The sequence below is a fragment of the Paroedura picta genome, chromosome 13 (genome assembly GCF_049243985.1).
Source record: "Paroedura picta isolate Pp20150507F chromosome 13, Ppicta_v3.0, whole genome shotgun sequence".
In the NCBI taxonomy this organism is placed as follows: Eukaryota; Metazoa; Chordata; class Lepidosauria; order Squamata; family Gekkonidae; genus Paroedura; species Paroedura picta.
Window position 1 is genome coordinate 15,125,818 of NC_135381.1, and position 16,214 is coordinate 15,142,031.

At 54.7% G+C, this 16,214-nt stretch overlaps 2 protein-coding genes across 5 annotated transcripts in view; one reads left to right on the forward strand and one right to left on the reverse strand.

The window, feature by feature from the left end:
- The window catches only part of INPP5J (inositol polyphosphate-5-phosphatase J), a 43,753-nt gene extending 41,186 nt beyond the window's left edge, over positions 1-2,567 (forward strand). For all 4 annotated transcript variants that reach the window (XM_077308308.1, XM_077308307.1, XM_077308310.1 and 1 more), the window contains one exon: positions 755-2,567. In XM_077308308.1, coding sequence (XP_077164423.1) covers positions 755-1,378 — 624 coding nt within the window. In that variant the 3' untranslated portion in view covers positions 1,379-2,567. The remainder of the gene's footprint in view (positions 1-754) is intronic.
- Positions 2,568-2,700: 133 nt separating this feature from the next.
- On the reverse strand, positions 2,701-11,090 carry PLA2G3 (phospholipase A2 group III). The gene is made up of 7 exons (XM_077308388.1): positions 10,514-11,090; positions 6,861-6,993; positions 6,296-6,430; positions 5,243-5,736; positions 4,214-4,343; positions 3,941-4,075; positions 2,701-3,586 (listed from the first exon to the last, which is right to left on the reverse strand). The coding sequence occupies exons 1-7, from the start codon at positions 11,037-11,039 to the stop codon at positions 3,400-3,402; spliced, it is 1,740 nt and encodes a 579-aa protein (XP_077164503.1). The 5' UTR covers positions 11,040-11,090; the 3' UTR covers positions 2,701-3,399.
- Positions 11,091-16,214: the final 5,124 nt, after the last annotated feature.

A 16,214-nucleotide genomic window follows, 5' to 3' on the forward strand; every position in this document is an offset into this window, starting at 1 on the left:
TGATATGGCAATGGCTACTCTGAGGGTATTCTGCCCCTGTGCATGGAGGTTCCATTTAGACATGGCAGCTCCAGAAGGATTGAGAAGGAAGAGATAGGAGGTAGTTTAAGACTCAGTCGCAGAAACCGCGAGAACTCATGAGAGAACTATGAGGAGGAGCAATGGAATTGGCCAGTTTCCTAGGTTGTAGCTGAATCCATTAGCACAGGAAAGGCCACAGACCCCTCTGGAACTCCTACGGACCCCTGGTTGGGAATCCCTGCTGTAGAGTCTGCTTAAAGGGGTTGGGGAGCGATGGGGTGGCATTCCCCTCCACACAAGTAAAAGTGACTATCCCTTCCTTTCCTTTGGATAGCTGCCATTAACTTCTAAAGCACTACACACGTGTGGAGAGAGATTGCGACATTGCCACTGACCTGTGGATGGTGGTGGTGGTGGGGGAAGTCATGCACCATTTAGGGCAGCGGTAGTCAAACTGCGGCCCTCCAGATGTCCATGGACTACAATTCCCAGAAGCCCCTGCCAGCATTTGCTGGCAGGGGCTTCTGGGAATTGTAGTCCATGGACATCTGGAGGGCCGCAGTTTGACTACCCCTGATTTAGGGCCACTGAGGTCTCTGCAATATGCAGGCTTTCCTAAACTGCCACTTAGTCCTAGACAAGTATTGCGCTGTGGGAAATAACTGAAATTACAGCAGAGCTTCCGATACTCATTTGACCGTTTCCTCCCCCCGGTCTGTCTCCCGGCGTTTAGATTTCACTGCCCACCTTGGAGCGTGTCAGCAGCACCACCGACAGCTCGAGCGGGACCTCCGACGAGGAGGACAACAGCACCATGGGGCTTCTCGGCCCCAAGTCCCGCAGCCCCAGTCCCGGGAAGATGAAGCGCCACCGTAGCCGCAGCCCCAGCCTGGCCAAGTTCCAGGGCCTGATTCTGAGATCTTCGAGCCGAGACCAGGGCACCAGCCGCAGCCCGTCCCCCCAGGGCCGCCGCACCAGCAGCGTCCTGAAGGCGGACATTCCCAGCATCCACTTGTCCAAGGACAGCTCCCGCCAACGGTCCAAGTCGCGGGAGATGGTGCCAAACGCAGACAGCGGGCCAAGCCCCAGGCTTCAGGCTGCCTGGCGCTTCGACGACAACCCCCTGGCGCGGGCCGACCCCCGCAATCTGGGCCTGCTGCCCGCCGTGCGCTTGGAGACTATTGATCAAGTCATGGCCCACCGCCGGGACAGCACTGACCAGGGGCTGCCTTCCCGTAGAATGAGCCCCACTAGCCCTACGGCGGGGCTCTCTGCTCTCTTTGGTACCTCCCCGAACGAGGGGGGATCCCAGGATCCACAAGATCCCAACAACCACAGCCGGGACACGGGGCTCTGAGAGGAAAGGACCAGGCCAGCCATCGTGAGCCCACCGTCACACCATCCTGCGTAGCGAGCTTGCAGTATCCCTTCCTCGTGTCCTCGCCTGCCAGTGTTCTGCTGTGTACGATCTCTGTCTGCCCCTGGTGTGATGCAAAGCTCTCCCAACTCCGAGAGGGGCTGCCACTCACGAGGCCCTGCCTCCCCTGACTCTGCCCGCTTGGCAGCCCACCCTGCCTCTCCTCAGGGGCTGTGCATCGTGAACAAAAGGCCGCTTCCTTTGGGTTCCTCACCTCCTCTTAGTCATGCAGCCTTAAAAGCCCACAAGACAATTCCCTTTGGCGAGTCTCTCCCCCCCTCCCGCCCCAGTGAAGGCCTAGTTTAGCTCTGAGCCATAGCCTGTCTTTCTCGGAGGATTATTTCAGCTCCCAAACCACAGCACTGTGTGGGTGAGGGCAACAGCTTTTCCTCTAAGCCCTCCGAGCAAGCGACAGTCAGTTTGGCTGGAGAGGAGACGGCTCTCCCCAAACAGGCAGTCGTTGCAGAGAGGGGGCTGAACGGAGCCTGGGTGCTTGACAAAGGGGGTGCTGCTTTTAACTGGGTGCCAGGGACTGGGGGGCGGGGGGGGGTGCTTGGTGTTCAAGGCTGGTTCCACACAGGGCTATGGCTCAGTCCGGCCAGCAGCAGAATCGAACCGGCCTGGTGGAGCACGGCTAAGAACTGAGAGCCGGCAGAAACAGGAGAGGCCTAGTTTTATGAGTAGGAAGCAGGCCGGTTTACCGTTGTCAAGGCAACCGTTGTCTGGTTATACAGCCAGTGAGGGCTGCAGTGGTTGTGGTGGGCTTCCCTTCATACTGCAGAGTTTGGCACAGAATACCAGGCAGGTAATTTTTTTGACGAGGAGATGCAAAGTAGAGTTGACTGTATGGGGAGCAGGTTCTTGATGCCCTCTGTTCTGGAACGGGGATGGCTTTGAGGGCCCAGAAGCCTAAAATAACTGAGGTCAGTTTGGTTTCCTGGGGTATTGCTAGGCCAATGATGCTGTGGACCAAGGACCAAGAAAGCAGCCCAGGGAACTTGGGGGAAGGAAGGGGGGGCTGGTCTCCCCGTAGGCAGATCTATGACCTTCGCTGGGACGAGTTCAGAGTTGATGCAATCTGTCCTACCTCTTTCCCCCTCCTTTCCAATAAACCATCTATGAAATGTGAGCGTGCAGGTGGCGTCTGCTTGCTGAGCACTGGAGGTGTGGCTGGAACGTGCATGCGCATATGCAAATGTAAAAGGTCAGAGCGTGTGGGCATGATGTACATGCAGCTGAGAACAGGCCACCTGCTACCCATCTCGTGAAAATGCTTTATTGCCATGTTATTTACACAGCGCTAGTACCGCCAGCTACATTCTCCTCCTAATAAATTACAGGAAAGGTGCGGAGTTCCTGCCCCTGCCTTCCGCACCAGGGGAGTGTCAGGTGAGTTTCCCAGGTGATGAGTAACCCTAACTACAGCATGCAGCGAGAACTTCACCCCCCCCCTGGGAAAATCGTTGGTGTGCCAAGAGCGAGGGGTAGGGCCGCTCCACTCCCTAGGAAGCAGGGTCACAAGGTGCTATCAGGAGGTCTCAGGTTGCCTGGCTCCCCATCATCATATCAGGCCCCTGGTTCAAGTCAAACTGGATGAGTTGATGTTTGAGAGACACCACAACATTCCAAGGCATGCAAGCGCGCCTGGCATTGTTGAAGATGAGCCAAACCCGAAGGAAGGCTGTTCTGTGTTAGGACACAACAGCTTGTCCCGTTCTCTGCACTGTTAGCTGTCTCAAAGTCAAGGCCTGGGACTGGGAGCAGAGGGACAGCACCTATTCCATGTCCAAGGAGGTCCTGCCAGTGCTTTGCCCCAAACTGGGATCCTTTGGCTACTGTTACTCCAGGCAGTCCAAAAGTCACCTGGGGCCCTGAAGCAGCGCTGGTTCCACCAGGGAAGCTCATTCAGTCTCTGGCCTGGCCTGGCCATGACTCCTTCACTGGGAAGTCCTGTCTCCACCTCAGGAAGGCACGGTGGGGGGTGTTGCCTGGGCCAGCTGCATGCACTTTGCGTAGAGCTGCACAGGCCTGCCCGGTGGTGTCCATTCATGCCGTTTCCTTTTGAAGGAGGCTCCCCCTTGCTTCCGTGTCAGTCTGTTAGTGAGGTGGCGGGCAGGGGCCAAGATAGCTCTGCCTACATCAATGCAACTGCAGGAGAAAATGCAGCAGGTTATTCGTGCTCAGGGTAGCCCGGAAGCTAAGCAGGGTCAGCCATGGTCAGCACTTGGATGGGAGACCCCCAAGAAAGACCAGGGCTACCATGCAAAGGAGGGCAATGGCAAATGGCCTCTGAGGGTCTCCTGCCTTGGAAAGCCCCTGAGAAGTCACGGGAGCACCCCTGCTCTTTGGGGCTCTCTGGCAGTTGTGGGAAGGGGCCCTGCAGCACGTGGGGCACTGTCTGTTAAGACTGGCAGAACCTCTTGGGTTGGCCAACTGGAGCCAGTGCTGCTTGCCAACTGCACCACACCATGCCGCTCCCCCACTTGTGTCCATGGCACTTACTTGGGATGCTCTTCCTCCCCCTCCATGCAGCCTGGCGGGACTTGCAACAGGAAACAGGAGGAGGAGACGTAGTCGGACAGCACCTCCTCCTCCACCTCGTTGGGACCCTTCGTCTTGCGCAGGAACCGGGCCAGCCTAGCAAGGAGAGCGCGTCTCAAAACCAAAGGCAGGATCCAGCCCTCGTCAGCATCGCCCCCGTAACCTTCCTTTCCTGCTATGAATGCTCTCCCCCACCCAGTGACGATGCCGGGGTGTGTGCGTGACCAGACTTACCTGCGGGTGCAGTTGCAGTGGAAGATGGTGCGGGAGTCCAGGTTGTGCAGTTGGTACTTGACCTCGTCAGGTGCAATCCTATACGGGCACTGGTCTAGGCGTCTGTAGCAGTTGCAGCTCTGTGACGGAGCTAGTGAGGCAAAAGGGAGGGCAGTTAAGTGCCAAGGAAGGAGGGGCATCAAAGCGACCAGAGACCATCAAATACCAGCAGAGGGTGCCCTTGCCTTGGGGGAATCAGGCCCAGGCTCCCCTAATTCAGCATTCCAAACCCACCAAAATGCCCCTGGAAGCTCATGAGCAGGGCAAGCAATGTACAGCTCTATGCTATATGTAGCCGCTAGTACACAGAGGTATGCTGCCTCTGTACACAGAAGTTCCATTTTATTATTGTGGCACCTAGCCACCAAGAGACTTCTCCATGAATCTGTAGGGGCAGGAACTTCATCATGAAATAAACACTCCCGGCTCTTCAACTCCACTTCCTTCCGTCAATCTTGAATCTGCTGCCAATCAGATTCCCATTTGCCTTGAGACAATGCCTTCAGGAACAGCAAATACATTAATTTTTTTGGCAGTTTTGGCTGTTCCAGGCAGTGCATCCCTGGTCTGGTAGTCTCAGTCCCTGATGTCTTGCCAGTAACTCTGGCTGGCATCTTCAGAGGTAGGACACAGCAAGATGGGAAATACTGTGCAAAGGCGTGGAGTATTAGATTGGCACAGAGATTCCCATCTTGCCGTGTTCTACCTCTGAAGATGTGAGCCACAGTTACTGGTGTAACCTCAGAGACTAACACTTCCAGACCACAGCCACAAACCCTGGGAAACCCACAACAGCCAACTGAATCTGGCCATGATAGCCTTCAGCAACACACACTTGTTTAATTTGAGGAGAAAGGGAGAAAGGTTTCACACTGCCTATGCTTGTCTCCACTTTCAATATAATAAAGCTAAAGCGGTTTGTAGTTCTACATGGCTGCCTTCCGGAATGAATACATATAGCCCCCACTCGTCAGGTGGTCAGTCGCTTACCTGGGCTGCTTGGCACCACCAGGTGCTTGCTGGTGATCAGGAGTGGCTTCCCTGTCTGTAGCACCTCACTGGGCTGCTTGGCGTCTTTGGGATGTGCTTGTTGCATGTCTGGATGCTCCGTCAAGGAAGCCGACCCAGTCTTCAACAGTCCAGCTTCTGTTGTGGCCCCCAAAGTTGGCAACAAAGACATAGCTCCCCAGGGGATGGGGGTAGTCCCTGGGCTTGTGGGTGCTTGGGACGATATGGGCAGGCCCGGCTTGGAGATGGGGATCTGCGAGGTGACCAAATCTTGTTCCGGATGCAGCCTCTGCCGCTTGGCAGCCTCTTGACCAGGGCGCTTCCGGCGGTTCTTCCGGTCCTTGACCTTACGCCTTCCAGGACGAGGGGGAGGAGAGGATGTAGTGTGGTCCGATTTCTCATTGAGCGGCAGGTCATGTCCGTATCGGCTTTGTTCCACCAGGCGAGCCAAAGGCACTGGGGCGAATCTCTTACACCTGGCAGGGTAGGGAGGCATAAGATTAAGAGCTCCACATTCCTGTTAGCTCCCCACCACTCCCTTTCTCTCCAGACAATGGCTAAGGAAGTTAGATGGTCACCCTACAATAGCCTTTCTCAACTTTTTTACTGTTTCTTACTTTTGCTTTTTTACTTTTACTGAACAGTCTCCAGGCTTTGAGAAACCCCTGAAGTGGCGCCATTTTGCAGAATATGATTGAGAAGCATGGCTGTGGACACGCCCAACCAGGGCCCCTCCCCACCGCCTCCAAGCCCATCATTGGGCCTTTTGGGAGGGGTGGGTAGGTCAACATGGCCATATATGGTGATATCACCTGATAAATAATTACCACATTTGTGAGGGTCTCACAAAACCCTGGTGGAGAAAGCCTGCCCTGCAACATACGTTTCTATAAAGGTAAGAAGGACATGGAATCGAGGGCGGAGAACCACTTCCTGGAAAGTTGCTGCTGCCAGCAGGGACTGGCACTGCCTGTTGGGTCGAGCCAGCCCTGGCCCATCCCCATCCAGAGGGAAGCCCCTGATCCGGACACTCACCCGCTCCACCACTGCCACTCAACGCACTCTTCAACCTCCTCCAGGACAAAGCAAGGGACTTCCAGCAGGTTGAAGAAGCTGACGCCGATGAAATTGGAGATGGTGTCGTTGAGAGTCATAAGGCAATGCCTGAACCTGTCGGGAGCGACGGAGGAAGGAGCACAACTCAGGGGTGTGTGTGGCAGGACTGCCTAAAGGCTGGGCACAGAATCTGGGTTCCGATCCCTGCCCAGCCACAAAAGCAAACCCAGGGAGGTGGGCAACTGGCTTCCGGGGTTGATCAGGTATGACTCCTCATTGTAAACGTCTCAGAAGCAGGGAGCTCAAGCATCCCACAGCCAACTCTTGGGACCATCAGGCCCAGTACGATTACCCGTGACTGCAGCAACCCTTAGACTTCCTCCCTGGCCAAACTGCTCAAAATAGCAGATGCCGGCGATGGGATCCAGTAGCTCTGCTACTGCTTTCTACCCCACTGAGGAAGGGGGCACTGGGGACAGGAAGCCTAAAATAATCATCTCCCTACATCCGGAGCCACAAAAGAGTCACCCCCCTGCTCACTCACTGGGCATCACAGTCACAATGGGAGATGGTGTGCAGTCGGTAATTCCGCATCCCGTACTTGTACCCCAGGGCAGCGATCTGGGCTTCACACTGGTCATGTTCTCGGCAACACACATCTGGGCCCTGGAATACCCCTGCAATGAAAGGAGCCAGGATCAGACTCAAGGCTATCCAGCCTGCAAAAAGCCTGGGTTAGGTGCTGAGATCTACAGGGGTAGTCTTGGTGCTCAAGCCCTCTTCCTTGGCCCTGGATCATGTGACCCTGCAACCGACCTGTGCCTTTCAAGGCTGTACAGGAGCAACTGACAAGAATCAAGCATCCATCAATAGAGTCCACATGGTTTCGTGCATGCTCAGCGCTTTATGCGGCTGCAGCATTAGGTTAGTGCTATGGCATTATGGGTTCAAATCCTGACAGCCAAAGGGGATCACCATGCCGAAGTGAGCAAATTTTGGAGAGGGCCTGTTGCTCATCAGCAGAGCACCTGTTCTGCATGCATTGAGTCTCCGATTGAATCTCCTGTTGAAGGCGCTCCCACTTCCTTGGCAGGCACGGATCCAGTCTCTAGTGCGGTCTTTCTCGACTTTTTTACCACTGAGAAACCTTTGGTTGTCAAGAAACCTCGGAACTGGCACAATTATGGAGAACAGGGTTGGGAAGCATGGTTTGCCCCCTCCCCCTTCTCACCCCTTCCAGGCCCAGCATGGGCAGATTAAGCAATCTTCAGATTTTAAGCAATCCAGACTCTGTAGCCAGCCTCTTTCAAGAGCCAAGGCAGCCGGGCAAAAAGAGGAACCAACTTCAACTGCCCTCGTGCAACTCTTTATGAAAGCGATCACTCAATTTGTTGTATCGGCAAGGCAACTGAACTGCTTCCCTCCTCGGGTGAAAAAATACCAATGAAGAGCTGAGCAGCGGCACAAGAGCACTCTTGCCCGGGCAGGAAAGAGCAGCCTGGCATTTTGTAACTTTGCCATGCAACCCTAGGCAGGTAGCCGATCAAAGCCAAATTCACTCAATTAGTTCAGACTGGAATGATTCTACATGGGTGTGCAGGGTGACTTCCTTACACCTTTCCGGATAGGCAGAAACAGCAGAGATCGTGCCAGGGATGGGCTTTCCAAGGTGTGTGTGTGTGTGTGTGTGAGAGAGAGAGCACACACCAGCTACACTACAGCTGGAATGAATGCTGCCTGTCTCGGGACCCCAAGGCTGGGAGATACAAGACAGGGGTGGGGACAGGCTCAATCCTCGAGCATTTGTTTTGCATGCACAACAACCCAACTTCTATCCCTTGCATCAGCAGATAAAACCAGTTCCGACCTCAGGTGATGGGAAAGGTCTACTCAGACCAGCACTGACTCTCCAGAGCAGGGGTAGTCAAGCTGTGGCCCTCCAGATGTCCATGGACTACAATTCCCATGAGCCCCTGCCAGCATTTGCTCAGAATTGTAGAATGGGAATTGTAGTCCATGGACATCTGGAGGGCCGCCGTTTGACTACCCCTGCTCTGGAGAGTCAGTGCTGGTCTGAGTAGACAAAACTGAGTGATCCAGACAGAGTATGATTCAATGCAAATGCTGCCAGCTCCGTATATTATATGCATAACTGACAGGGACTCCCCAGGATCTCTTGTAATGCCCTATCACGAAATGTCCCTCCTCCCAACAAGCACACTTCACAAGACACCTGACTCCCCTGCTTGGGAATCCCAGGCACATCCTGGCAGGTGCAGGATATGGTGCATTGCTGCCCTCTTGCGGTCCTGGCTGGGGATGCATCAAGCGCACCAATACCTCAACTGCCAGCTTGGTGTTGTGGTTAGGAGCGTGGACTGTAGATTTGTGTGCTTCAGCTGCCAAAGCAGCCGTTCTAGCCCAAGGTAGCCAATGCCGCAGAGTTCATAACAAGGCAACTCCACGGCTCCAGAATTAACACAGATCTGGCTGGGTTCTAATTCTAACCCAGTATTGCTTTTTCCTAAAGTGGATCTGGATACACTGTGCTGATTTGACAGCATTCTAGCCATCCTGTCCAAACCTGCAATCCTTTGTAGGAATGACGAAACAGCAGGTTTTGCAATCAGACAGAGCGCCTAATTTGCCTTTTAGGTGGTGGTCTAACTTCAGGGTTGTTTGGTTAGCACGGGATGTGCCCTCTTCTTGCCCAAGAGCACGCTCATCAATCAAGCTAATCTGCCACTTGCTGATTCGGCAAACTCAACTGCAAAATTTCACTCTGGCACTCTGAGAGCTTCCCCCAGTCATAATGCACCGAACAAAGCCTAGGGAGCTTAATCTAAAATCCTAAGGGGTGCACAGCCTGGCAGGAAGGGACCCTCAGGCAGATGGGCTGGCTGCTGGAGGGACCCCAGGCTGGGAGAGCACACACTCCCCATCTCCTTCCTTCCTCTCCTCCTGTTCTTCTCAGGGGCTCTTGTTCTAGGCAGCCCCCAACCCCTGCCCTCATTGGCTCTGCGGTCAGACTGCGGGGAGGATGCCAAGCAGACCAGGGAGGGGAGTCCCGAGGGGAGGGCATCCCAGTCTCCACTGGGAATTAATGAACACTTCTTGCCTGCCCCTGTTATTGCACCTGTAGTAGGCAGGGACAGGGCTGTCTCCAATTCCAAAAGAGGTGGAAATGGGGGGGAAAGGAGATGGGAACCAGCCCCACTACAAGTGTCACGAAGACCCCAGGAGCCCTGACTCGGATAGTCCAGTCGAGCCTGAACTTGTGAGATCTCGGAAGCAGAAGCAAAGTAACCGGAGGCTTAGTATTTTGATGGGGGACTTCCAAGGGAAACCAGGGCCATGATGCAGGCCACGACAAACAATCGTAGGCTCTCCTGGTGACACTGACCACACGCCATGCAACAAATGAAAACTAGACGTTAAGGGTGTGAAAAATCTGGCAACCCGAGCCATTCAGTGGCTTTTCCATGGGAGCAGCCTGAAAGCTTTCAAGTTCTGCTGAACATTTCACCACGATCAATATTTGAAATGGGCGGGGAGGGAGGGGGAGCAAAGGGCCGTTTCAGGTCAGGCTACCAAAGCCTTTGATGAACGCCTTGCACAAGACTCCGGAAAGAGGAAGGCCCTCCTGAACATGGCCTGAAAAGTCGCCCAGCCTTTGTTTTTTAAGCTTGATTCAGAGTTTCTCAGAACGCCAAAGCTTGCACAGTGTTTTAAGTAAAAAAAAAAAAAAAGGCAACTGCCTGGCTTTTGCTTTGTTGAGACCAGCGTGGCTACCCAGAACTTCTGGCTTTGAATGGGAGATTTGGGATTGTGACTTTTGGATGGAAGGAGCTCGGTGCCTCCTTTTAATACCAGGGATGGCCCCGGCCCAGAGAGGAATACCAGTTATGCCTCTAAAAGCAGTAGAGCTCTTTCCGCCTACCCCTAACATAATTGGTGAACACAGTTCCTCTGAGCATGTTCAAAGTAATCTTCCCTTACTCCTGAAGTCTACCCGAGCAGGTTGCGCACGTTGCCCCTTGGAAGCTGCCTCCTCCGAGTCGCCAGGCCCCCTCCCCCTCCCGCTTTCTGTGGAAGGAGAAATGGCCCTCTGCACATGCTCAGGGGGAGGACTCTTTCTCAGATCGCCACGTGTTCCCCGCCGCTTCAAGCTCTCCCGCCTCCTCGCAGGCCGCTTACCCAGCTGGGTGAAGTTGCCCGCCGAGTTGCCAGCTCCGCACCACAGCGTGCCGGGCATGGTCCAGCCGCGTCGGACCCGCCTGCGCCCGCCGGCCTCCGCTGCCGCTCGCTCGGCCCTCCCGCCGCCGGCCGGCCCCGGCAGCCCCGCGTCCCGACACAGATCCAGCCGCTCGGCCAAGGCGGCCAGATCGCGCCGGAGCTGCGGAGCCCACCGGGCGCGCTCCAGAGCGCCGCCGCCCAGAGCCTGCAGCCGCCGGCACGAGTCCCCCTCCGAGGCGGCCAGCGAGGGCTCGGCACGCCACGCGCAATCCAGCGGGCGCCCGTGCGCGTCCCACGCGCCTTGCACCAGCACCGGAGCCGCCCCCGCTGGCCGCCGCCACACGAAGCTCCGGAAGCGGACGCGGCTCCCCGCGGCGGCCAGGTGGCACGAGGTGCTCGCCCGCGTCCAGGCGCCGCCCGCCGCAGTCCGCGGCAACAGCAGCAGCGGCGGCAGCAGCAGCAGCCAGGAGCGCCCGGACAAGCCCATCGCCGCGCGCCGAACTTCCCCGGCCGCCGCAGGACCGGATGGATGGATGGATGGATGGAGGGCCCGCCCGCCGTGCCGGCTTTTGACTAGGGGTGGGCCTGTCCGCTCTGCGCAACGGGCATTGGGCGGCCCTGGGGAACCCCCTCCCGCCGGCGGACACGCCTCTCTCGGCCGCGGCCCGCTCGGCACGTGGTTCGAGCCCCGGCGCCTCCGCCGCCCCGGGGTCGACAACCCACCCCACCCCCAGGCGGCTCCTTCCCTCCCCGGGGCCAGCTCTCGAGCATGTGCCTCGGCCCGGGAGGCCCGCAAGCCAGGCCGGACGTGCACCAAGGACGGGACTGGACAGCCGATTCACGCCCTCGAGGGTCTCTCGGAGAGGAGGCTGGACGGGGCGGGCTGATCCTCACCCTCCCCCCATTTCAGCCTTTGCAAGAAAGCTACCCCCCCCCAACACCTTCAGTAAGGGCAAATAACAATTCAGGACAGCTTGGGGGGCCCTGATGCCCAGAGCAGAGGTAGTCAACCTGTGGTCCTCCAGATGTTCATGGACTACAATTCCCATTCTACAATTCCCAGCAAACGCTGGCAGGGGCTCATGGGAATTGTAGTCCATGAACATCTGGAGGACTACAGGTTGACTACCCCTGGCCCAGAGGAAGCCCCCCCCATCCGCAGGTGCCATCTCCACCTGTGCCCCACCCGTCTCCTCTTGCGGCTCCCTCTCCCCACTCAGAAGAACATGCCATTAGTTCAGAGTGAGTCATGACTGTGGTCCGATCGTGATGCAGGGGGAGGGACCCGCCCAGCCTCAGTCTGCAGGTGACTGAACAGGTCGGAGGAGGGCCCAGCATGCAGCCTTACCCCACATCCCTGCAGAGGGTGCCGAGAACATACCCTGAGGCCTAAGAATGCCGTGGACTTGCTTTGTATGCTGTGGCTCAGGGCAGGTTTACATCCGTGGGCTTAAAATATGGAGGCGCTGGAATCTTTCAGCCCTCTATTAGTGACCAGCGCATAGCACAAGAGAGTATTGAAACTGCACTGAAAAAACCCTTTACAACCCCCCATTATGGAACAACACATGGAACAATGATTCTACCCCACGGCCGAGGGTGATTGGACACGCGGCAGTTTGAAATGACTGGATCCACGGAGGATTCTGCTGCGAGCCAACCAGGTTGGACTGCAGCTACCTGATATAAATCTATTGGCTCCCACTGTTTCCCAATTGGTGGCTCGATCCTGCCTCGAACCTCAAGATTGGTCCTCAGCAGGACTGCAGATGCAACCAGTAGAGCATCGGTTTTGCCTGCAGAAAACCCAGCTTCAGTCTCTCTGGCTAGTCTAGTTGGAAGGATGGGGCAAAGCCTGATGGGAAAAACTCAGGAGGACCTGGAGTGTCACAGTCCATCAGAGCAGGAAAGACAGACCTATAGTTAGACTTCATGTCAGCCAACTTCCGGGACAGGTGTGCCTCTTCATCCCCTGAAAAATATTTTTGGAGGGTGCATTGTGGGCACCAGGAAGCAGCTTCTCCTTGCTGTGCCCATCTGAGGGGAAACTGGCAGCCCTTCAACAGGTTCAGGTTGAGCTGGGGAGAGACGGTGAGCTGTAGGTGGTATTACAGGAAGTCTGGCTCAGCAGGGTTTCCTCTGACATAAACTTTGTGGGAATGAATGGAAGCAGAGTCTGAATGCAATGAGGAGGGTGTAGAGTGCTTGCACTCGAAAGCTCACGCCTTGAATAAATCTTTGTTGGTCTTAAAGGTGCCACTGGACTCTGATTTTGTTGTGGTACATTTGTAGTCATAGCTGTTGCTCAGTTCCAAGAACTGTGAAAATACTTAGTAACACTCTGCTTATTTTGAGATGCAGAACCCCAGTTTATAATTTAGGTGTTGGCAAAGACATTTGGATGGCAGGGGGTATCACGTTTGAGATACATAAAAGCAACACTTTGGACAACTCTGGGGCAGCATGCCAGGTAACCATCTCCCAACGGGAGAGCGGTATTGCTTGGATGAATGAAGGCTTATTTGGGGGAGCAGAAGTCTGCAAGGATCAGTCCCTCCTTCCGGCTGCAAAAACAGCTTTGCAGGAGGGGCGGGGAGCACAGGAGAAGGCAGTTTCTCTCTGGGGAACAGTGCGGGAGAAAATTACATCCTGTTGGCCCCAGTGAAGTGACATCGGTTCAAATCTCTCTCCTTCCATTACTTTTTGTATGGACTTTTTTCACATCTGATCTGGGATCCCCAATGGGGCGTGTTCTGGGAGGAGGTGGGAATCAGAAAATGGTAGGGGGGGGTAGGAAGGGGATGCTTTGAAGACAGTTTGTGGGGCACCATCAGGCCTCAGAAGAGAGGACCTAAGTCTTCCTCTCTTTTTGTTCTTAAGCCAGCCGTGTTAATCTCCACCTCCTCTGCCGATCTGCAGGGAAAGTTGCTCTGTGCTCAATAGTCTGGTGATGTGGCGGCTTTTGGAGATAAGCAATTGATAAGTTATCTGTCTAGGAGCGATTTCTGTGGGTTGGAAGTCACCGCTAACCCCGGGTAATTTGCTAGTTGTCCAGCAGCGCGGAGAGAGTTTGTTTAGCTTGTTACTGGAAATCCCTCCTTGTGCCTTATATTCTGCCACCTGGTTGTCCTCTCCTGCTGTGACTTCTCCTGCCAACGCACCTGTCCCTGTGTTCTCCCCCTTTCCTTCTTCCTGAAGTAAGCAGAATTCAACTAGGCTCTATCAGTGGAGCTGCAGGAAAGGGAAAGGGGGAAATCTCAGGATGAAACCTAGATGCAAAAGCCTGTTAGACCTTATTTTGGATATTGTGTCCTGTTCTGGGTGCTGTGGTTCAAGAAGGATACTGACAAATTGGAACATGTCCAGACAAGGGGGACTAAGATGGCTGAGGGGCTGGAATCCACACCTTATGAGAGGAATGGTCAAACTGCGGCCCTCCAGATGTCCATGGACTACAATTCCCATGAGCCTTCCCATGAGGCTCATGGGAATTGTAGTACATGGACATCTGGAGGGCCGCAGTTTGACTACCCCTGCCTTATGAGGAGAGGCTGAGAGACTTGGGTATGTGTAGTTTGGAAAGGAAGAAGGCAAGGAGTGAACTGTGTTTAGTTACTTAAAAGGCAGACATGTTGAAGACGGGGCCAGCTTGTTTCCTGCAGCTTTAGAGACAAGGGTTAGGAGAAATGGATTCAAATCATGGGAAAGGAGGGTCCATTTAAATATTAGAAAGCATTTTCTGATGGTGAGGGCCGTTTGCAGGTTTGCTGCCTTGGAGGGTGGCACAGTCTCCTGCATTGGAAGTTTTTAGGAGGAGATTGGATGATCACCTGTCAGGAGTGTGTGTGTTTTAAAAATCCCTGAGTCGATGGGGGCCTGGACTGGATGCCCCCCTTGTGGTCTCTTCTAATTCTGTGTGATTCAACTTTCACAGTGGGGCCAGCAGAGCTGGCAGAGCAATACCTGTGCAGTTTCTCATTGACTGCAGGTGTTTTGAGCACAGCAGCCTCTGACCCAGAGAAGAGAGAACTCTGAAGTGCCATCAAGAGCACTCTTAAAAATCCACAGGTATTCTTAATTAATCTGGAGTAGAGTTGTCAAATTGCAAGCTTGCAGTGGATGGTGAAATGCCTGGCCATTGTTCTGCAGGATGATGCGGTGGGAAGCCAGAATCTTCCCTCCCTCCCTGAAAGAAGCTTTCGCCTTCCCTTGCAGGCTGGCTGTCCTCGCAGATAAGACCACGGCAAGGAAAGAAGGCAGTGTGATTTGTGGGCACCGGATTTGCATGCCATGGAATGTGGGTGGGGATAGATTTGTAACAAAACCCCATCTGGCAGTCCCATGAGCCATTCCAGTGGGCTTAATCGCTCTTGAAGCTGGTCCCATGTGGTGCCTTTCTCTGGCTTGCCAAAAGCCCGATCACGCCAGGGTGGTGCCACGGAGGCCTGGCCTATGGAGCTGCACTCTGAAAGGGATGGGGTGACCCTCTCCTTCTGTCCCCCTCCCCGCTCACTGTCTGTTCCCTGCTCCTGGTCAATCACGGCTCCTATTTCCGCCTTCTGGGGGTCCCTTGTGACTGTGTTCAATTAGTCTGGGTTGTCAATTTGCTGTTCTTCAGAGTTCAGCTCCATCCGTGTAAGTCTCCGTACAAGGGGGGACTGCCTCCGTCCTGACTCTCAACTGCATGTGTAAATTGCACACAGATGCATCCCGAGGTGTACCACCGGCCATTTTGCAGGCTGGGAAAGCTCATTTTGATCCTCCGTTGCAGGACATTTGGTTTTTTTTATAGTGTATCTTTCACCTAAAGAACAAAGCTCTCCTTCTCTCTTTTACAACAATGAAGGACCGGCTTGTGTAAATAAATACGGTGGGCAGAAGGCAGAGTAGTGCCTTCAGCACTAACCAGCAGGAGGTGTTACAAGCAGGGTCCTGTTTTGTTCTGGACTGTGCATGTAGCACAATTTGACAGGGCTAAACCTCCCTCCTCAAAGCCACGGAAGTGCTCCTGCATGCACACTCCCTCACTCCTTCACACAGGGTGTGATAAAAATGTGGAATTTGCTGCCAGGAGATGTAGTGATGGCCGTGGGAATACACAGCTTGAAAAGGGGGTGAGGAGATCAATGTAGGATAAGTCTGTCAATGGCTACTGGCCATGGCAACTGAGGGGAACCTCCATATTCAGAGGCACTAAGCCTCTGAGCCAGAAGGCAACCTCATGATGCTGGACTAGATGGATCATGGGTCCGATCCAGCAGAGCTCTTCTTATGTTCTCATTCATCCTCAGGCGTCTATTGATAGATCTGGCTAAAAACAGGTGTCTGTTATGGGGAGAGGAAGGGAATACAGGCCATCTCCTCCTTCCCCCTCCCGCCCCAGGTCAATGCAGGATCAGCCTAAACCATCTCTCCCTTTGCACAGCACTCCAAGTCTTCCATGAATTCTATTTTCTCACATCAGAATAGGTGCTTTTTACGAAACCGAGTTTTATTTCTTCCTTGTGAAATGGGCTTCTTCCCTGATCTCCCGTCTGTTGGGACACCCTCCGAACCACTGGCCTTTGATCAAAGACCTTCTGGTTTCAGCCTCTGCCTGCTGGGTAGGGGGGAGGGAGAGGGACGGAGGGAGGGAGGAGAGCTGTGTGATTATCTTGTGTCC